Below are 23,105 nucleotides of genomic sequence, written 5' to 3' on the forward strand. Positions count from 1 at the left end.
GTGACTATCTTTTCAAGATCAATTGGCTGCCGATGATTATACTACTTTGATGACAGACGAGTTGGATGATCTAGCAGGGCATCGGCTAAGGGCTTTGATAAGTATAGAAGAAAATAAGAAGAGAGTTGTCAGATGGTATGATAAGAAGGTAAAGGCTAAGGAGTTTGCTGATGGAGACTTAGTATGGAAACTAATCTTACCTATCGGGACTAAAAGTTCAAAATTTGGGAAGTAGTCTCCCAATTGGGAGGGTCCCTATCGGATAAATCGATCTGCTTCTGTCAACGCCTATATCTTAGAAACTCTCGAAGGGGTTGAATTTCCCAGAGCATTGAACAGCAAATATTTAAAGAGATATTACCCCAGCATATGGCTTGATGCATGAGAATTTAAGTGCCGATAACATTCATGTCGGCTGAATTAAAAGTGTATCTAGGGCCAAACTCAATGTTTGAAAAGGCGCCGATAACAGTCCTATCGGCTAGACCAAAATATCAGGAGTGTTTAAAGGAAAAGAGCAAAGTACGCCACCGATGAAGAATTCACATGTTTAACAAAGCCTGGATCGTCGATATGGCGCGCAGGCGGATCTGGTTGGCTTCTTCTATCTCCTTCGTGTCATCATCAGCAGAGCCCTCCACTGGCTTCAGCTTCTTCTTCATCTGCAGTGCTTTGCGGGCTTGGACATTTCGCTCTTGTTCAAGAATCTTGATCGCCTCAGGCAACTGGCTTTCTTCTTGTTGAGCTTGGGACAACGCTTCTTCTACCTGTTTGAGTTCTGCCAACAGGGCTTCCCTCTTTGCCGATAGATCAGAGATCTTGTGCTTCAGCACATCTCCTGAGGATTTCAAGGTGCCGATGCTCTTGTGCTTTTCATCGGCAAGGAGCTTCACTTTTATCATCTCTTCTGAGAGCTAGGCGTGATTAGCCCTATCGGCATGGCGCTGAGCGGCCTTTTGATATTGAAGTTGTCGACTTTCTAAGTGAGCAGCCTTGAAGAGGATCTCCTCGGCATCGGCGGGAATTTGGCCTATGAGAGTCTTGAACAAGGCCTTGGTCGGATCGGAGTCATCGACCAATTGGGCCGTGTCTTGATGGAGGAGGGCCGACAATTCTTCTAACTTTGCTTTGATTTCTGCCGATGAGATTCCAACTGCTCGAGAAGAACTTGCTTCCACGCCTTCATCTTCAGAGATCTCGATGGCGAAGGAGAACAAGCTGTCGGGAGAATCCTGTTCCTAGAAAAGAAGACAGAATAAGTTATTTTTATGATCAAGTACTGATAACAATAAAAATAAGGATCGGATAACTTACTTGCTTCAGAGCTATTTCTCGCCTCTGACTAGTTGAAGCCGATGGAACCACAGGTTGGTCGGCTGGGATTGCCAATGAGACTATGTCAGCTGAAAGATTAACAGAGGTAATTACAAATTGGAAAAAGGTAGGTTCATCGGCAATAAATAAAGAGTATGTTACCTTGGGGAGGTGCAGTACTAGTCTAAATCGAGGAAACTACCGATGCTATGATTAAGCTTGCTGGATCGGCAGTCTGCTCGCGTACATCAGTCGATGTTTCTTCTGGCTGAGGTACTTCTGGTTGAGGTTCTTTTGGCTGAAGTTCTTCTATTTGGATTTCTTCTTGTGGTTGAAGAGGAGACGGTGCTGGTTGTATCTGGGCTTCTGGAGGAGAAGGGGATGATTCTACTAGAATCGGAGATACTAGGGGAGGAGAAGGCGTTACTGTTCTCTGGCGTTTTGCTTGTAATATGGTACTCTTGGAACCTTTTCTCTTCGGTTGACTGGGCTGGGGGCATCGGCAGTCATACTTTTGGTCTTTGCCGATGTACCGGTGTGCTGATACAACAGTGAGAAGTTTGTGAGTACAAGTGTAATAAGTATAAGAATGGAATCAGTATGAGTAAAAGAATTTGAAAATTTACCTTGAAGGCTTGTGCTAGGGTAGAAGCAGCTACCGATGGGGATATCTTCACCCTCTTGGTGGTAACTTTCTTGAGACGCACACCCCGATGCATTATAGTAGCCAAGGTTGGAGCGTTGTTGCCATTCAAAGAGATTGGGCCCGATGGGAGAAGCTCAATCGGCTTACCACTCCTGCTGACCAATGGGGGTGTGTCATCAACCTGCATGTAACAAGAGAAGTAAGATACAGATGAAAAGTGAAAATGAAAGGATTGAAGCATCGGTTTAGAGTACTTACAGTATTATCAGGGATTTTGTACTGGGGGTCGATGTTGGGTATTCTTAACATCATTACCAAAAGTAGACTAAGTTCTCTAAATCTAGTAACGGTGCCAAAAATGCCAAACCTATCCCTCACACCACTTAAGCCAAGTTGTCATCCCCAGCATGATATAAGAGACGCGGTATTGAAATATGCAATTGCTCTTCTAAATAAATAATGAATGGGATCTGCAAGCGCACAGATTAATACCGATGCAGCATTTTAACCGGGAAGTATTCCAGGTATCGTTATTTATATTTTTACCACTGGGAAGGGATTAGCAATCATCAATATTGATTACAGAATAGAATTTGAGATTGAGTATCTATCATTGCATGTATAATTGAGAACATTATATCTAACTCTTCATACAGGGATAAGTGTCACATAAAAGATATATGAAATAATAATAGTGACAAGGATAACTAGTCTGATCTAGCCACATATAAATATGATAAGCACCTCAATTAGATACTCTAGAAAGTCATTAGCATGGTATTAGAACGAACTACAAGAATATTTCCTAAGTTATTCTCAACTATATAGTCTAGCATTATCATAATTAGTGCAAGCATACTTAGCAATCATTGTGAGACAAGACTACGCCCATGCATAGTGATATTAGCAAGGAATAGAGAAACATAGCAATCACTCTCCTCTAATAATGTTGCTCTGCCAGCCCAATACACGAGAGGGGGACTGTATAAGAATCAATGAAGCTGTCACTATCACGAACCACCCCACGATCTGGCATATTGGGTACAATCGCACATAAATACGGTATAAGCACCACGCCTACACAATATCTATCATTTACCCATGGATCCGATGGATAAACGCTATACAATCCTAAGCATGTATATAGATCCAATCTAACTAAGCCAAGTACATAACTATGATAAACTAAGAACAATATAATATTGAATATAAGCAAGTAGAGCAAAGTCATAAGCAATATATTGAAGTAGAACAAAGTCATATTCATAATATTGAAGAACAAAGATAATTAGAAAGCAATTAGAAGCACAATTAGAGAATTACCATGAATCCTCTTGACAGATCCGGAAACCAATCGAAGATTGACTCCTAGTTCTAATCCTATGTAGCTATGCTAATCTAGATATCTAATTGATGTGGTGGCTCTAATCTTGATCAGAGGCTTCTTCTCCCTTGAAGAACAATGAATTAGGGTTGAGAGGCTCTCTCCTCCAGGGGCCAGGGGGTCTGGTTTTATAGTCCCTTCAAGTGAATATGGGCCATTGGATCAAACCGACATAGATTGTATGGTTTAGATTCATCCTTTAGGTCGGTGGAAATCTCCCACGAAGCAGAGTCCTGATTGAACTCAGGGAGGGGGCGGGCGCCCAGGGCAGGAGGGCGGGCGCCCTGCCTCTGGCCCCGTTTCGCCTCCGCCTCGGTCTCGTGGCTTCTGGAGTCTTCTAGATGTAAGATAATTGCACGGCACGTTGATATCTCTATGTAATCCCGACGTGTGGGCCTTTCTTCCATATTTTCTGATAACCCCCTGCAGAAATAGACAAACACCAAAACTCGTGGAATTCTGTCAGATAAAACCCTAAGTCTAGATGTTGATTTCATTTGGATCCTTTTCTTTATTTATTTGATAATTAAATTTGATACCCTAATAGAAATCTAAATCGGAGGCATGCGTATTTAGCCAGATCCGTATCTATATTCAAATCTGATTTAAAATATTTTTGAAAGTAATGGCAGGAGCTCTGCCTAATTTAAAATATGGTAAAAGGTGGCATCCAAATCCAATTCAATACGAGAATCTGATCCATTTCCATCCTAGGCACCACAGTTGGGTCTATTGGGCTGCGCCCGTGTGATTGGAGGCCCACGCGTCCAGGGCCCAGGCAGATGATGAAGAAATGTGTATCTGACGCTCGGCGATTCAGTTTGCTTGGTGAATGGCTATAGCCATTCAACAGGCATCCACCCATCAGTGACCAATCCACTCGTCCTGTTGGCTGCAGTGCTAGACTGGACATTCCCACTACTGTGCTAAGCAGCAGTGTGGCAGGAAACAAATGTTTGTCACAAATTCTCAATGATCCAGTGATTATATCCTGCACCTAAAGTACCCTTTTCATCACAGACAAAAAGTAAGAAAGAATGCCACAATCTTATTTTTATCATCTAAATCTGCAGGCTTTTTTTTGAATCATTTATTTCATCTCTCACATTCCTACGTTCCCATGCAGTAAATCTCACTGTTTTATTTTAGTCAACTTATTGTTATCACTACTGAAAATTACGAGTTTCCCTATAGTTTGAATTCCTAGGGAAAAGACCCAAAACCGTAGGGAATCTAAGCCCTTACGGTATTTCGTAAGAAAATATTCCTAGAGAACACTTCGATATGAAAAAAAAGCGCCCTATGATTTTTCTTAGAAACTGTAGGGGGTTCTTATTTTTCTAAAAACTAGATAGCATGTCCATACGTTGCTACGAGATAGCTAATATTTTATAATATAAATACATAGATCACACGATAAGATAACAATACTGTAAAATTAAATACCAATGTTAAAGTGATATTTAATAAAAAGCAAAGTTGGACGCACGTATTGTCGTGGGTCAACCAAAGGTAATGATTGGTTCAATACATGTTTTTGTTGTACATATACGAAGACTTCAAAAACATATAAGAAGACTTTAGGTTAACTACCTATTATAAGTAGGTAAAGAAGAGACCTCAGCTGCAATGCAAAATAGATATGGTATAAATGTTTGGCTCAAAGTGGCATGTCTATTCACTACACGTTGCATAATATCCAAGAAGTAGAAAGTAGGAATAACAATTAGAACCAATAGTTATAATAGTACTTGAGAAAACAGATCAGCTAGGCAACGTTGAGAGCCCATGCGTTGCCACAGGATTTTTCAAACAATACACGGGATTTAAAAAAACAAGGCACATATATGCTAATATAGGATTATATGCCTAAACCCTAAACCCAAAATAATATGGAGAAGATATGTGCAAAGAAGAGATCAAACATATCTATCTATATTTCGAGATCCAAAAATGCCAATAATCTTGACAGCTAACCAATATTCCCAAGGAACAATAAATATCTTTCTGAATCAAAGAGAAGGTAGGCACTATGCCACATGGATTATAGTGGAGGAAACACTACAGAGTGACGGTATAGTGTCCCAATATTATATATTTAAACCTCATCCCAAAATCCATGCAGAATGATGGAAACACACACCATACTACATCTCTATTCATTAAAATATGGGCAAAATGACATGAACTCGAACCTGAGAATTTGGGTGGCGTTTTACTCACCAGCCGATGCTCTAATGTCAGAACTGCCATTAGCCTCCTACTCCCATTAGTGGTAGCATGCAGGTTCAGAACTGCTGCAAGATTGACAACAGGTAGGTTTGCAAAGCAATGGGTTCAAATTTGAAAATATCTTAACAAACACAAACACTCTCACTGTATCAAGAATTTTATAAGCAAATTAACTTGACAATTAATCACAAACACTCAATATGAAGGAAAGACAATCTCGAAATTTTCTGATCTTTAACAGACATCCAACTGGTCTAACAAAACATACATTCAGTACCCATGTCTTATCTCAAGTACTTATGTAACATTACAATAGAGAGCTATGGTAAACAAACTTGTCATGCTTCTCTCAAACATTAAGCAACCTTTCTCCCCCAGGGATACAATAACAAATTTGATGTTTGGTAACCTTGGAGCATGGATACTAAAGCAACAGGTATTGATGACGCTCCTGTCCAAGCCTACAAATATAGATCATGTGCAAAGAATATAATGACTAATCAACAAGATACATTGCTACAAGGAGAGCTGGTAAACTGGGGTGTCTTGTGCAGGATTATGCAGTTATGTACTCACTCTTTTGCGATCCAACAACTTAGGCCTTGTTCAGTTCCAAAATTTTTTGGGTTTTGGGTATTGTAGCACTTTCGTTTGTATTTGATAATTATTATCCAATCATAGACTAACTAGGCTCAAAAGATTCATCTCACGATTTACAAATAAACTGTACAATTAGTTTTTATTTTTGTCTATATTTAATGCTTCATGCATGTGCTGCAAGTTCGATGTGACGGGGAATCTTGAAAATATTTTGGTTTTTGGGGTGAACTAAACAAGGCCTTACTTGAGGAAACTTTGCACCAGCCGCTCCCTTTCTTTCGGCATCAATCAAAATAGGGATTTTTCTTTGACTTGCCTGCACTGGATTGTTCCATAAATACATATTAGTCTCAATAGCAGTGCAGAAAGGAGAAAACTATACATTAAAAGGCTGGTATTAATGCAACAGAAGTTATAGATTGATAACATGAACAATATAAAAATAACTTTCCTATTCAGAGCCATATCTCTGATTTTATAAGCTATTTGCAATCACTGCAGAAAGAACGGAACTATATTTTGTTATTTCTCACCATCATCCTGTACTGATTTGTTATTTCTTCATGCAAGCTCATGTTCTCAATAGATAAAATACACTTATATTTACAGGTCCTTACCAATAGTTACGGCAAAAGCAATTCAATTAAAAACAGAAGGCCGAGTAAAATAATCAGAAATTCATTATCTAAAAGCTAAATTAGTGGCACGAGCTAAGATAATGTAACTTTCATTTTGACTTTTAGATCAGCACATGGATAAATGATATAAATATTTCCAACTTCACAAAGGTAGAAAGCTAAAAACACACAAAATACACCGAAGAGTATGATACTGATTATTGTACTACAAATCGTAAATCGACACTATCCATTCATCCTGGATAGTCAGGCCGCCACACCAAGAGTGTGTACAATTCACCAAGAAGCCATCATCTGTACTTTCTAGACAGTGGACTCCCCAAGGCATGCATTAGTTATGGTTGAGTTAGATTCTGCATATTTCTGCATGCTTCTTTGTTCAATATCTATTTTATTGCACCAATATTAACAGTGATATACAACAATTTTATTTTTCAAGCATTTCCAGGAGTTCCTACTGTCTCGTACACAATGAGCATTTAGAAGGGTATAAAAACAGGAGTAAAAAACTAACAGGTTTCAGATTTGCTGACCAGTGAGTAAAGTAGCGTTGAACCCCATTTAGATGGCTTCAGCTTCAGGATGGACTTTGGAGCCAGGATAAGAGTCAGGAAAAAGCTTCTCTGTAAGACAACAGCCTAACAGGCTTGGATTGCTTAATGAGAAGATTACATTTATAGGAGAGAGGAGGACGGCCCAAGGGGCCAGCCGAGTCTGAACATGACTCAAAGGGCCAGCCGTGTGTGAACCTGGCCCAGCCAGCTAGGCTAATCAAAGCTAGATTACACAAGTAACTAGGAGATAATACTAAGCAGTAACTAATTCTAACACCCCCGCAGTCAGAGCGTCGGTGGAATGGACGTTCAGACTGGAGCGAAAATCCATGAAGACGGAGGAGGGAAGGCCCTTGGTGAAGACATCGGCGAACTGCGACGTAGTGGGTACGTGAAGAACATGGACAGCACCCATGGCAACCTGTTCGCGGACGAAATGAAGGTCAATTTCCACGTGCTTAGTGCGCTGATGTTGTACGGGGTTGGAGGAGAGGTAGATGACGCTAACATTGTCGCAGTAGACAAGACAAGCGGAGTCCAGGGGATGGTGAATCTCCTTGAGCAACTGTCGCAGCCAAGTGACTTCAGCAACGCCGTTGGCAACAGCCCTATATTCTGCCTTGGCGCTGGACCGGGAGACAGTGGGCTGTCGCTTAGAGGAACAGGAGATCAGGCTGTCCCCGAGGAAGACGGCGTAGCCAGAGGTGGACCGGCGGGTATCCGGGCAGCCTGCCCAATCAACATCAGTGTATACACGAAGTTGAGTTGGAGCTGTGCGGGGGATGACCAGACCATGAATGAGGGTACCCTGGAGATAGCGGAGGATCCTTTTGGCAGCAACAAGGTGAGCTTCACACGGAGCATGCATATGAAGACAAACTTGCTAAACGGCGTAAGCAATGTCCAGCCTGGTGAAAGTGAGATAGTGGAGGGCACCCACAAGGCTGCGGTAGCTGGTGGGATCAGCAACAGGTGGTCCAGCATCAGCAGAAACCTTTGCACAGGTGTCAACCGGGGTGGAGCAAGGTTTGCAATCACTCATGCCATGGCGGGCAAGGATGTCCAGTGTGTATTGGCGCTGCGAGAGGAGGACTGAATCCTTGTGACGCTGAACTGAAATGCCAAGAAAGTGATGTAGAGGTCCAAGATCCTTCATGGCGAACTCCTTTTTCAATGCAGCAATGACACGGTGAAGGAGCTGCTGTTAGGAAGCTATGAGGACGATATCATCCACATATAAGAGTAAGTAGGCAGTCTCTGTGCCGCGGCTGTAGATGAACAGAGAAGTGTCTGACTTGGTTTCAGTGAAACCCAGAGAGATAAAAAATGAGGCAAACCGCCTGTACTAGGCCCGCGGAGCTTGCTTTAAGCCGTAGAGGGATTTGTTGAGTCGGCAGACATGCTCTGGGAGGGCAGAATCAGCAAATCTGGTAGGCTGAGAGCAGTAGACGGTCTCCGAAAGTGTGCCATGGAGGAAGGCGTTCTTCACGTCAAGTTGATGAATGGGCCAATCCTTGGAGTGTGCGAGGGTTATGACTGTGCGAACAGTGGCCAGTTTGACGACCGGGCTGAAAGTTTCGTCATAATCCATGCCGGGTCATTGAGTGAACCCTCGAAGCACCCAACGAGCCTTGTAGCGCTCCAAAGAACCATCAGCATTGAACTTGTATTTGAATATCCATTTGCCAGTGACCACATTGGCTTTGGCAGGGCGGGGAACAAGATCCCAAGTATGATTGCCCTGGAGAGCAGCATATTCATCTTCCATGGCCTAGCGCCAATGAGGATCAGCGAGAGCATCCCGGCAGGACCACGGGAGAGGAGACAGGGCCTCGGCATGCAGGGCAGGGCGAGGCTGCCGGTACCCTGTTTTTCCATGGGTCGCCATACTATGGGAGTTGGCATCCGGTGGGATGGGTACTGCACCAGCAGGGACCGGAGGGTCGCTCTTGATGTAGCGTGGCGGAGACGGGATCATGCTGAAGCGTCGAGGAGGAGCCCCTGTCGGGTGCTCGGGGGCTGAGGCAGGGACAGGGGCACGCCTGCTGTAGACGTGAGTGCTGGGCGGCCTCTGGGGCGCGACCACCGGGGGCACAACCGGGGCGGGGGGTCTGAACAGGAGTCCCACTGGACACCGCCGGCTGTGCTGGAGAGGTGGGTGCCTCATCAAAGGACCCTGAAAACTGGGTCGTCTAAACAGAGGACACAACGACGGCGTGCGCGGTGGTGAGGAGAAATTGGGGGGGGGGGTCCCGGTCACCAGTGAGTCGGCGTGTGCCAGCAACAGCACCATAGGTACAGGCTGGGAGGGAGCACGCGTTGGAGGTGGTGGTCGGGGGCCAACAGCTCCAGATGTACCTGTAGGAAAAGGAGACGCTGGGAAAGCGTCGTCGTCAGTTAGAAAATCAAGGTCCTGCGGAGATGGGGAACGCTGGCTGAGGGAAAAAGGAAACATTGTTTCGTCAAATACAACGTGGCAGGAGATGATGACCCGGTTATTGGTGAGACCAAGGCACCGGTAGCCCTTGTGATCTGGTGGGTAGCCAAGAAAGACACAAAGAGTGGAGCGAGGGGAAAGCTTGTGTGGAGCTGTGGTGGAGAGGTTAGGATAGCAAGTGCATCCAAACGCTCGAAGATCATGATAGGAGAGAAGGGTGCTATGGAGGGCAAAGAAGGGGTGCTCATGTTTAGAGTTTTGGTGGGGAGGCGATTGAGAATATAGGTGGCAGTGGCGACGGCATCAGCCTAGTAAACAGTAGGCATGGATGCCTAGAAGAGGAGGGTGCGGGTGACGTTGTTGACGGTGCGGATCATGCGCTCAACTTTCCTGTTTTGTTGGGAAGTATAGGGACACGACATGCAAAGAGTGGTGCCATGAGCCAGGAAGAAAGCCTGTGAGGCAGAGTTGTCAAATTAGCGACCGTTGTCACATTGTACTGATTTAACAGTACAAGCGAACTGGGTAGACACATGAGCAAAGAAATGTGAAATAGTGGGAAAAGCATCAGACTTAACTCGTAGGGGAAAAGTCCAAAGAAAATGTGAGCAATCATCAAGAATAACAAGATAATATTTGAAACCAGAGACACTGACAATAGGAGAGGTCCATAGGTCACAATGAATTAAATCAAAATTCTTGGATGCTCTAGACATGGAGGTAGCAAAAGGAAGGCGAGTGTGACGCCCAAGCTAGCAAGCATGGTAGAGGGAGTCGTCTTCAGGCTTGCTGCAGACAATGGAGGAGGTCTGAGCGAGGTTCTGAAGGGTTGCCTTGCCGGGGTGACCAAGACGCCTGTGCCAGGTAGCCGGGGAAGGAGTGGCGACGAGAGCAGCTGATCCAGTGGTGGATGAAGGTAGTTGTAGGGTGTAGAGGGGCCCTGTGTTGTTACATCTTAGGAGGGTGTTCCAGGTACGGAGATCCTTCACAGGGACACCAAGAGGGTCAAACTCAATTGTGACAAGATTGCCAGTCGTAAATTTTCGAACAGAAAGAAGATTTCGAATGGTGTCAGGAGCAACAAGGACATTATCGAGGCGAAAAGGTCCAGGAAGGACAGAATAGCCGGTACCAACAACAGGAAGAGTGGCACCGTTGCCTACGATAATGGAAGAGGGAAAAGAAGAGGAGGGTGAGCGGTGACCACACCGGGGTTGGCAGTGATGTGGGAGGAAGCACCCGAGTCGATCACCCAGTCAGAGGATCCTAGCGGCGGGGTGAGGGAGACGGTGCTGAAGGCACTAGCGAGACCCTCAGGGGACCAAGGCGCCCAAGCAGGAGGCGCCTGTGGGTAGTAGGTCCTGGAGCCTGGTGGAGGAGCATAGTAGGCAGGGGGCGCCCCGGCCATCAGAGCCTACTGTGGAGGCTAGACGGCACGTGGCGGGGGGCCATAAAACCCATCGGCGGTGGCCCCTGGCCACATGTGGATGGAGCCAGTCCATGGGTTGAGGAGCGACGACCACTGTGGTGTAGGAGGAGTGGCAGCAGTTTGCGCGCCACCATGAGATCCACCAGAGCCGCGCTTGCCACGGCGTTTGCCACGGTTGTTGTTGAAGGCCTGTCCAGCAACAGCCTAAGGACAGGTGGGGCAGGTGCAGGTGACGACGCCCTGGTGGGAGCAGCGACTGCGACGAGGGCTGAAGGAGGGGTGGAAACATCCCCATGTTGAGTTCAGCCAACCGAAGATCAGCACGGACGTCGGCGAAGGACGGGAACGGCCGTTGGCGGGTGATGAGTTGGGACATGACTGGAACCGCTTGTTGAGGCCACGCAGGACGTTGAGCACGGAAGTGCGGTCCTAGACTAGCTCGCCAAGGTCGGCCAGGGCATCAGCCATGCTTTTCATCTTGCGGCAGTAGTCGTCGACGGAGAGGGCACCTTGACAAAGAGTGCAAAACTCGGAGTCGAGGAGCATGGCGCAAGACTCACGGTTGTTGAGGAACTGCTGCTCAAGCCCGAGCCAGGCCGCCCGGGCAGTGGGAGCGTCGTGCTCATGGATGACGTCCACGAGGTCGGCAAAGATGGTGTTGAAGATCCAGGACAGAACAACACAGTCCATCCTTGACCATGCCACATCGTAGGGCTAGGAGGCGTTGGTTAGGACGTGATCCTTCAACGCGAAGCGGCCGAGGATGAGGAGAATGTAGCCACGCCACTTGGAGTAGTTGGAGGCTTGAAGATCAAGAACGATTGGGATTAAATTCTTGATGTTCTGGACTGCATCCGCCTGGCTGTGAAGGCGGGCGACGGCGTCGGCTTCAGAGGAGACAGAGTAGGTGTCCTCGTCGTCGGCGTCGTCCTCTGGTGGCTCGGGGCGGAGGCGAGCGCGGAGGGCCGTGGCCTGCTATTCTAGGGTGTCAGCCGCCGCGCGCTCCTGGTCAAGGGCGTCGGTTGCGGCGCGGACGTGCTCCTGGGTGTCGGCGGCAGACTTGAGGAGAGCAGCATCCTCCGTAAGCTACTGGCTGCGCTCGGAGTTGATGGAGCGCAGAGAAGAGGCCTCATCCTCCAGGCGCTTGGCCGCTTGGAGGGCCTCATCGCAGAGCTTGGCTGCGGCAGCCGCGACGGAGGAGGTGGAGGCGGCCATGTCTGCGCGCACGTAGTAGCAGCAGGGCACCCAGGCACGGTGGGGAAGAGACGCGGGGACGGGAAGCACGCGCACGGAAAAGATAGCGGCAGCGGCTGCAGGCGCGTGCGCGGGAAGTCGCGCGGCGGCAGCTGTGGTGCGAGCGGTCTCGCGGCGGAGGGAAGACGCGCGCGCAAGACGCGTTGCAGCGGAGAAGCCCTCGCGCGAGACGCTGCGGCAGCTGGAGGCCTGCGCGCGTGATGCGATGCGGCGACTGGAGGTCCGCGCGCGCAGAGGGAGAAGAAGCGGAAGCGGATTGGATCGATTTTAGTCTGATACCATGTAAGACAACAGCCTAACAGGCTTGGATTGCTTAATGAGAAGATTACATTGGGGATTACATTTATAGGAGAGAGGAGGATGGCCCAAGGGGCCAGCCGAGTCTGAACATGACTCAAAGGGCCAGCCGTGTGTGAACCTGGCCCAGCCAGCTAGGCTAATCAAAGCTAGATTACACAAGTAACTAGGAGATAATACTAAGCAGTAACTAATTCTAACATTCTCGAATGAAATTCTAGACAAGTGCATCAAGAAAAATACATACAATATGGATATTTTGTGAATGGTTCAAGGACCCGTTCCATGCATTAGCAGCTTGTGACTCTGGATCTATGTGACGCTTTTCAGTAGTTGCATCTAACTGTGAACAGGGATTGGTGATACAGAAACTGTTATCTAAGAAAAAAAGAATTGTTAACTGGTAAAACCTTCCAGAAGATCACCAAATACCTGCACACAATGAACATAAACAGATCTCTCCAATTCCAGAAGATCACCAACATGCAAAGCTCTATCAGTTCATGGACAGATCAGTTTCTTCCTCAACGTTGGTGCGAGGAACAAACCTGCCATGCGGGGCAATGCAATCATCAGCAACCACTATCCAAACCCTAATTGAGGAACCAAATTAATTGGGGAAATCTGAGGGAATCAAAAATAGGGGGAGAGAGAGAGAGCAGGGATACCACAAGCAGATCTGGCATCGCAAACTTTAGATCCACGTCACGGGCTCCTCTAGCTCCCGCTTCACGAGAGCATCAGCTCAATCTGGGTGGCATCGGTTGTGGATGGGGCGGAGCTTGAGATGCAGTCGATGGAGGCATGTCCGCTAGTGCTTGGGGTGGTGATGGGGCTCATCCGTTTGGAGAGGGCGACAATGGCGTGGGTGCGATGGGGAGGGAGAGGACGCGACGGCATTCAGGCTTGGCTTCTCCTGATGGTGGCGCTCTAGGATCATGGTCGCAGGGGCTCATCCATTCCGTGAGGGCAATGACGGAGTGAGTGTGACGGCGAGGGAGAAGAGATGCCGGCGTGGGTGACCGCGGTGAGAGGCGCACGGTAGCGCACGGTGAGGGGCACGGCCGCATGGGGGCGAGGGATCTCACGAGGGGGAGAGAGCGATTGGAGGCGTGACTTCCGCGAGCGATGAGGTGAAATTTCACTTCGCACGCTTAGGCGAAATTTCTCTTTGCATGCTTACGCCAATCTCAATGGGGGTGTCATGCACCACATCAGCAGATCTGGCCTTTTTGCATGAAACGGGGAGGAGAGAGAAGAGATTCGTTTCATCCCTACAACACGAGTAGGCAGCATTTCCAACACCATGAAACGAGATTGAAACTCACACTGAGAAAGCGAACGTGTTTCATCAGTAGGGTTGGCCAGGCGAGGCCGCCGTGCCCGAGGTCCTCCACCGTGCGGGCGAGGCTCCACCGCCTCCATCGCGTTGCACGTGAGCCACGAGAAGGGCTCCTCGCCGAGCTCGCCTCCGCCGCGCTGCGAGCAGGTCGCCTCCGAGGTGCGCGAGCAGGCAGCCTCTGCCGCACCGTGAGAAGGGCTCCTCGACAAGCTCGCCTTCGCCACGCCGCGAGTAGGCCGCCTTCGAGGTGCGCGAGCAGGCCGCCTCCGCCGCGTGTGAGAAGGGCTCCTCGCCATCTCGCGTGAGCAGGGCTCCTCGCCCGTCGTGCCACCTCCGCCGCGCCACGCGCGAGCAGGCTCACAGCCATCGGGCGGGAGAGCGAGCCGCCTCCGCCGCGCCACATGCGAGCAAGCTCCGCCTCGCAGCGGGGCACAAGAGCGAGCCGCCTCCGCCGTGCCGCGCGCGAGCGGGCCACCTTGGCCGCGCCACGCACGAGCAGGCTCCGCCTCGCTGTCGAGCGCCCGAGCGAGCCACCTCAGCCGCGCTGCGCGCGAGCGGGCTGCCTCCGCCGCGCCACGCCGCTTGGACAAGCTCTTCCCGCCTGGGCGCAGGTGCTCTGCCTCGTCTCGCCGGGCAGCGACGAGCTCCGCCAAGGCCATCCGCGCCATCTGCGGGGCACGACCATGGCCTGCGCCATCAGCCTAGGTTCATGAATTGGGCAAGGAAGTAGAGACGGGTGGGACACATGAAGCCAAAAAGATCTATGAAACAGTGCAATGAAACTATACACTGAGGAAGAGGTCTATTTCATCCTAAAGTTTCACATCTTGGTAACTGGGAGATGAAACTTTACATTGAGACTAGCCTTACGACAGACGGACCAAAACAAATGTCGCACCAAAAAATATCCACAGTTCCACAATTTGTTCTTTTTAGTTGTAGAAGATAGGAGAATAGCTCCCTAGGGAATTTGCTGACCATGTTGTAGCCAATCCCACATGTAAAGTTATTTTCGTGGGAACTAATCCTACATGGAAAGTTCTATTCCCTAGGAAATTGATCTAGGGAAATATTTCTACGTGACATTAGATTTGGCCTCAAATAATTGTAATTTAATTCAAATGCAAATTTCAAATCCAAACACGTTGACACCATACCATCAACAATAATTTAGTGCATTCAAACTGAAAACGGTGCATCATCACATTACAATTAGGGTGTTCACTAATAATAACTGCAAAGTCTAGCTAACAGTTAAACACTAACATAAAAGTAGTTGTCCAATCCACATGTTTGTTTTGGCAACACAACATAGGTACCATGATTTTGCGACAGACCATAAGTGCCATGTTTTGGCAACAAAAGATGTTAGAAAAATAGAAAGTCATCCATAGGAGAGTAGTTGCCGCCACCACTTGTAGTTGCTGTATTTTCATGGCCACGGAATCTTCCTTAAACAGTCCTACTCAATGTTTCATCAGGAGTTTATATTCCAACAGAAGAGCCATCAGTACAAGCCTATTCAATTGAATAAATAAAATTTCAATTAAATAAGTCGAAATTTCACCAAAAATGCTATGCCAAAAATAGGTTCATGGACATAGCATTTAAAAATAGATTTCACTAGACTAGCTGATATGTGTACAATAATTAACATTAACAAAAGACCAAAATTATCATAGTGCTAAGCTTCTTAATTTCTAATTTTCAAAAATAAACAAAGCGTATAAATTATTTATACATGCCAATTCTGTTTTGACTTAATTAACAATATAAAAAGCACCGAGAAAAGGGAAATTTCCTTCTCACCTGAAATCCTTTGTTCAGAAGTGGCAAGTAGACCGTGAAGCCTTCTTTCTAAAGATGTGGCGCTCCCTTGTCTTTCAATCGGTAATGCTTTAACTCTGACGTCCGGCCGTTTCTAGACGTGGCTCCTGGTCACTCGGCGAATGCGGCTCTTCTCATCCACTCATCTCTATCCGCATGCGGCTCTCCTCATCCACTCATCTCAAAATATCCACCGCATGGCTCTCCTTGCCCACTCCGTCTCCCGCTACATGCTCCCTCATTCACTTCTCTCTCTCTCTCTCTCACACACACACACACACATAAATCCACCGCAGCCTTCCATGGTCCCAACCTGGGAGACCTCAACTCAGTGCGGTGCCTTCCCCCATCTCCCTCCTCAACAGGAGCTCGAGCACGCAATAGGGGATCTATGGAGGCGGCATCCTCTACTCATCTCGAGCCCGATGTGCGTCCTCCACCATAGCGTGTCATCCCCCACCTCGACGCCGGCCATGGTGGCTTTCCCATGGTGGATCCAAGGAGTACTGGACTTCCATGGTGGATACATGGAGCACGACGCAGATCTAGTAGTGTGGTGGTGGTCTCCTCCACCCAGTAGGCGATGGCGGCCCATCCCCCATCCCATCCATGGAGGCGGCTCAATCTGCACCCTCGATGGCGCCCCCAACCCATGTGCCTCCCCTCTTTCCCTTATCTCGTGGTTCCCTTATATTGCGGCTACAGTGGATTTTGTGGTGTTGCAATCGTTTATCGGAGATGTTTCAGTAGTCCACTCGAGATGTTTTAGTAGTAGTTCTGTTGTTGTTGCAATAATATGTTTCTTCCTATTTTTAACTTCTTCATCCCAATGTTGTTGTAGTATTGCTTCTTTGAGATGTTGCAGTATGTTTTAGTTGCTTCAATCTCATGTTGTAGTAGGTGTTTCATGTTGTTGCAGCAGTTTGTTCGGTGTTGCTGCAATAACATATTCATGGTATTTCAACTGGTTCAACTTATTTGTTGAAGCACATTGTTCAGTGTTATTGCATAACATGTTCATGGTATTTCAACTGGTTCAACTTATTTGTTGCAGCAGTTTGTTTGTTATTGTTGCAACAACATGTTCATGTTGTTTCAGTCGTTTCATCCTATTGTTGCAGCGCTAAGCGAGGAGGGGGGCTGGGGGTGGGTCGTGGGAGTGAGCTAGCGGTGGGTGGAGGTGATGGGGGACCGACGAAGTTGGGGGCGGGCGGATCTCGTGGGTGTGGAGAGCGGAGGTGGTTCCTTTCACCTGTGCGAGAGCGGGTGCAGTCGGGTTCCCATATCTACTTTTTTTTTCTTTCTCCGTAGGGGCGGATGTGTGTGATTTGTACAAAGGCTTGGTGTCCGGACGCTAGCACTCAGATCGGACGTCCGGGTGCTAGCAGTACCGTCAAGCTTCTTTTTATGCATAACTGAAAGTTAGGCTCCCTTGCCCTATTATGCAGATGTGAACATGTAGTGCCTTTCTTCTTCACAACAGAGCTCTAAGCACACCCCTCCTCCTTGGCTCCTCCTTAGCTCCAGGCGACCAAGCAGTAGATGGGCGACTATGGAATGGAAATAATGCATCCTTATCAATTCGTTGTCAATCATGTTACTGTTGTCCACACAAGATGTTGGATTTATTTTGGGCTAGGCTCAATTAGATTTAATAAATCAAATAAACTCTATGGTATGTAATTGTAAATAATACGAGTTGTACCAGACATGGCGAGGCAAGAGGAGCCAAGCAGACAGGCATGCGGTGTAGTGATGTGGTGTGTTAAGCACTCACTAATTATAGGAATTTCAACTCCATGTTTAACTCACCATTTGCTGTGGTGATGTGGTGTGTTAAGCACTCACTAATTACAGGAGTTTCAACTCCGTGTTTAACTCACCAATTGTTGTCTCTTCGGCTGACATCCCTTCCTCTCCTCCCTCTCCTGCCGCAAGGCTATAAAGAGGACTTGTGCCTTTGGTCTTGTACACACACAACACACAACTCAAAACACAATTCTATGGAAAGAAGGAATCCTCATCTCATAACTCCGCGCGCATGGAGGAGCAAGAGGGCAGGTGCCTTCGAAGCCCTTGCCGTTCGAGACCTTGCACGAGGGATCGGCAATTAGGTTTGTGGGGAGCGACTACGTGACTACCCAATCCACCGCTGTTGTTCGTCTTCCTCAAGCCGGTTTTGGCAGATTTCTTCTTCCTGGTGGAAAGATCGTCTTCATCCTCTATATCATGGAAATTGGTCAAGGATCGGGATCATCGCAGCGCATGGGAGGGTATGATCCGTTCATCTTCCTGCTATGTTTCGTCTTCCTGTTCGTACATGTTGCAGTAGTGTGTTTAGTTTATTGCGCATACTATCCTGGTTATGTTTCATATGTTCTACCATGTTTCTTCTGTTTTTATCTTATATATGTTTCTGGTATAAGATCTATGTCATGTCTGCTTGTTTCACTGGTGAAGTTAAAACGTTTCATATGTTGTTGTCTCTATGTTTCACTAGTGGTTCAGTCACGTCGTTTGATATGCTGTTTCTCATATGTTTGAGAAGTTCTATTTCGTCGTTTAACATGCAGTCTCTTGTTTATTGCTATTTTAAGATATATGTCTTGCCTTGTTATTATATTTCATATATTATGCTTTTATATTTTTAATAATCACATGTTCTACATGTTCATGGATCACATGTTCTATATTCCTATGAACATGTTTAATATCATGATTTCTATGATTAATTATAATATATATGTCATCATCATAATGTTGATTTATGGAATTAAAATGATATAGAAATTGCCTAAATATCTAACACAAGAATGTACTAGGAATCCCAATAACATACCTTACCTCCTCTGTCAATCCATTCTTTGCTTCCCCAGATCTAAAGAGCTGGACATGGAGGGAGCGAATGGGGGGCAGCAGATCAAGAATGGGTGACTAGAGTGGAGGCTTGGGATGGGGAGGCCCTAAGGTGGTGATGTGTGGGGGAGACTTAGGTGTTGAATAGGGGGCGAGGTGTGCTTTTGTGCGGCTTTGGAAGGGCGGATGTTGGCTTGGGGAGGTCGGACGCCGACTTAGGAAGGGCAACAGTCTAGGTAGGGCGGCGGCTTGGGGAAGGTGGACAACGACGAGCAGCTAAGTTTAAGGCTGATGACAACCTCTTTCGAGGTGCAGTGATTAGCGCACTTGACACAAAGTTCCAGAAAAGCTATATCATTCTCCCTATAGGGAAAGAGTTGTGGGATGCACTTGTTGGAAAGTTTGGAGTTACTGATGCTGATAGCGAGCTGTATCTCATGGAGTAGCTGTATTGAAAGAGCATCTAGGCCCCTAGTGATTTCGGTGATTAATGACAATGTTGATTACTATGACTAACGTGTGTTTTGCAGAGGCAAAGTCATTAGTGAGGTCATGGTTCGTTTCGGTTTTCAAAGGATGGATGGACATCATCAAAGACTAGACTAGGTCTAAGTGCCATATGGTGAAGAAGGGCACTTGAGTAGTTTAGGTCTTTGTTTTCCTTTGACCGTACTATTAAGAGGGGCTTTGATCTAGTAGCTTGACTTAGGCAAGGCTTTAGGTTTAGGTGTGGTGCACACTTGGTAAACCTAGCACTAGGCAACTCAGAGATAGTCCTTTGATCGAGAGGAACCAACTTCGTTTTGGAGCGATCGTGTTTCGACGAAGTTAGGGTGCCTAAGTAGGCACCGAACGCTGCACCGGACGCTCTGTGAGTGCGTCCGGTGAGGTCCTTAGCCGTTGGAGGGTTTCGGTGCTTAGGGTTAGGCACCGGACGCTGGCACCGGACTCCCGGGCAGCATCCGGTCCCACACCCAAGGAGGTTGTAAACCTGCCCCGAGCACCGGACGCAAGCACTGGACGCACCGGGTACCGTCCGGTCCCATACTCAAGGAGTTTGTAAAACTCCACCGAGCACCGGACAGTGCCACCGGACGCTAAGAGGTAGCGTCCGGTGACCTGTCAGACACAGGTACATTTAGCCGTTGTGTGTCACCGGACGCTCGGTGCAGAGCGTCCGGTGCACCGGTGACCCCGTTTTTAGTGGAAAACGGTTGGCTGACCTTTGGACTTCGTGGTGTGTATTTATACTCCTCCACCTCATCCATGAGAGGTCTCTTGCCCATTTGAACATCAGAGAAACTTGTTGTGGAGCAAGAGAGTAGCAAGAGCCTAGAGAGGATTGAGATTTGAGTAATTTCTTGTGAGAATCCTTCTCTAGTGAATTCCAAGAGTCAAGTGTGCATCCACCACTCTCTAGAGCCTTGTTAGGGTCAAGTGAGAGTTCTTTGCTTGTTACTCTTGGTGATCGCCATCACCTAGACGGTTCGGTGGTGATTGGAGGCGCGAAGACCGCCCGGAGTTCTTGTGGGTGGCTTGTGTCAAGCTTGTGAGCGGTTTTGGGCGATTCACCGTGACGGAGTGTCGAAGAATTAGCCCGTAGAGAGCACTTGGTCCTTGCGCGGACCAAGGGGGAGCAAGACCCTTGCGCGGGTGCTCCAACGAGGACTAGTGGAGAGTGGCGACTCTCCGATACCTCGGCAAAACATCGCCGAGCACTTTCTACCACTACTCTTTTACATTCTAGCATTTACTTTGTGCTTTTACATTCTTAGAATTGCCATGCTAGAATAGGTTTGGAACTAGGTTGCAAAACTTTTATCTGGTAGCTCTCTAGTCACACTAGGCACAAGGGGTTGAATTGGAGCTTATAGGTTGCTTAAATTTTTAGAGAAGCCCAATTCACCCCCCCTCTTGGGCATCTTGATCTTTTCAATTGGTATCAGAGCCTAGTGCTCATTATTTAGGCTTCACCGCCTAGAGAAAGATGTCTAACGGGGATGGACCGCCACCCATGTTCGATGGGGATGACTTCTCGTATTGGAAAATACGGATGGAGTCATACCTTGAGGCATGTGACATAAAGTGCCTAAAAGCCGCAACCGAAGGGTTTACCCCTCTGGCAAAGGACACCGCTCTTACTCCACAAGAGCAAGAAAATGAGAAGTGGAATGCAAAGGCCAAAAACCACATCTTTAGAGGTCTTTGCAAAGAGGTGTTCAACCGCGTTCGGAGCCAAAAAACCGCCCATCCTCTATGGAAGAAACTTTGTGCGCTCCATGAGGGATCAAAGAGTGAACGCGAGGAACGCTATCACTTGGTGATGAACAAGCTTAATACATTTGAGATGCTTCCCAAATAAAATGCTAATGAAATGGTATTCTCGCTTGAATGTCATTGTAGAGAAGCATAATGGACTTGGGCTCACTCAAATGAGTGCGGCGGATGTCGCAAGGAAGATACTATGTGTGCTTCCCATTGAGAAATATGGGCACATAGTAACGGTGCTTCATCAAGGCGATCTCTCCACCACTACACCAACCGCCATATTGGGAAGATCAATGCTCATGAGATTTATATGCACATGAACCCCCAAGATGGCTCCTCATCGGCCAAGAAGGAGAAGAAGGACTTGGCCCTCAAAGCTTCTCACAAGGGCAAAGCCAAGAAGATTGAAGTTGAGTCATCAACTTCAAGTGATGATGATGCATCCATTGCCCTCATGGTGAGAAGAACCACCAAGATGTTGAAGAAGCTCAACAAGAATGGAGTCAACTTTGACTCCAAGAAGAAGAAGTTCTTCACAAGTAGCAAGAGAAATCCCATCTCCAAGATGGATTTCTACAATTGTGGTGAGCTTGGCCATCTTGCTCATCAATGTCCAAAGCCCAAGAAGGACAAATACAAGAAGAAGAACAAAGAGCAAGATGATTCAAGTGATGATGAGAAGAATGAAAAGAAGCCATACAAGAAGAAAGGTGGCAAGAAGAAGGAGCACTACAAGAAGAAGAATGGCAAGGCTTACATTGTTGGTGATTGGCTCACCGACATTGAGAGCTCAAGTGGTGACTCTTCCGGCAATGAGAGTGATGATGAGAAGGTTGCCGCCATTGCTATCGATGCTCCATCACCATCATCTTCACCACCATCTACATCCTCTATACATCTATGCCTCATGGCTAAGGGTGACCGGAAGGTACAAAGTGAGGATGAAAGTAGTGAAAGTGAAAGTGAATATGAATCACCCTCTTATGACGAACTTGTAAAATTGCTAAACAAATATACAAAAGTCATAAGAAAGACTAGAAGTGAAAATGAAAAGCTTGAACTTGAAAATGAAACACTTCTAGCAAAGCTTAAGTCTAGTGATGAGCTTAGAGACCAAAATGAGATCATGACCACTAAGCTCAAGGAGCTCAAACTCTCATTAAAAGAACTCAAAGAAAAACATGATAAACTTGAGAGTGTTCATGATGAGCTTATCACTAGATATAGAGCAATGAAAGAAGAGCTAACAACTCTAAAAGCAAACTATGACAACCTTGAGATAGCATATGAACTTGCAATTGATGAAACACATGTTGCTACTAACCATGTTGCTAAGCTTGATGTAGCCACATCTTGTGATGACTTACTTGTGGAGAGCACAAGCATATGTGTTGATTGCAAGGGCAAGAAAGTGGTAGTGGCCGAGAGCTATGAGGACACTATGAAGCTCAAGGATGAAATTATCATGCTCAAGAAAGAGTTGCAAGAGCAAGTCAAGCACAAGACCATTGTAATTGAATCACTTGATCAAGACAAAAAGCTTGCATATGAGAACAAGTTGCTCAAAGAAGAAAATCAATATCTCAATCTTGGTTTGATGTATGACAAGCAAGAAGAAGATGAGACATTCATCTTGGATGAGTTAGCTAGCAACAATGACCCAATCATCAAGAAGCTAACTCAAGAGAATAGCAAGCTCAAGAAAGAGAAGGAACATCTAACCATGGGGTTAGCAAAGTTCAGAAAAGGGAAGGACCTTCAAAGTGAGCTTTTCATGAACACCGTCATGAAGATGGATAAGAGTGGGATTGGCTACAAGGCTCATCAAACAAAGCTCATCAAATCACTAGCCACTCATGATCAACCAAGCAAGCCAAAGCCAAAGAGATGCTTTGAGTGTGGACAAGAAGGACACTTTGCTCATGAGTGTAAGGCACCACTACCACCACCCTTGTCCAAGCATGCTAGACCATTTGCCTTCAATGCTCACTACATTGTAAGGAAAGACAAGAGTGGCAAGGTCAAGG

At 46.9% G+C, this 23,105-nt stretch overlaps 1 protein-coding gene and 1 long non-coding RNA gene across 4 annotated transcripts in view; both read right to left on the reverse strand.

The window, feature by feature from the left end:
* Positions 1,178-2,284, reverse strand: LOC110429884. Its single transcript, XR_002447065.1, has 4 exons — positions 1,941-2,284; positions 1,477-1,854; positions 1,315-1,403; positions 1,178-1,238 (listed from the first exon to the last, which is right to left on the reverse strand). It is a non-coding gene; the product is annotated as an uncharacterized LOC110429884 (long non-coding RNA).
* The window catches only part of LOC110429715, a 58,858-nt gene continuing 39,510 nt past the window's right edge, over positions 3,758-23,105 (reverse strand). For 2 of the 3 annotated variants that reach the window (XM_021446116.1, XM_021446115.1), the window contains exon 5: positions 5,738-6,037. In XM_021446116.1, the coding sequence (XP_021301791.1) occupies positions 5,933-6,037 (105 nt within the window). In that variant the 3' untranslated portion in view covers positions 5,738-5,932. Of the gene's footprint in view, positions 4,969-5,567; positions 6,038-23,105 lie in introns of those variants that run through there. The other variant, XR_002446820.1, reaches the window with a different exon arrangement.

This window comes from Sorghum bicolor, chromosome 8, assembly GCF_000003195.3.
Source record: "Sorghum bicolor cultivar BTx623 chromosome 8, Sorghum_bicolor_NCBIv3, whole genome shotgun sequence".
Lineage (NCBI taxonomy): Eukaryota > Viridiplantae > Streptophyta > Magnoliopsida > Poales > Poaceae > Sorghum > Sorghum bicolor.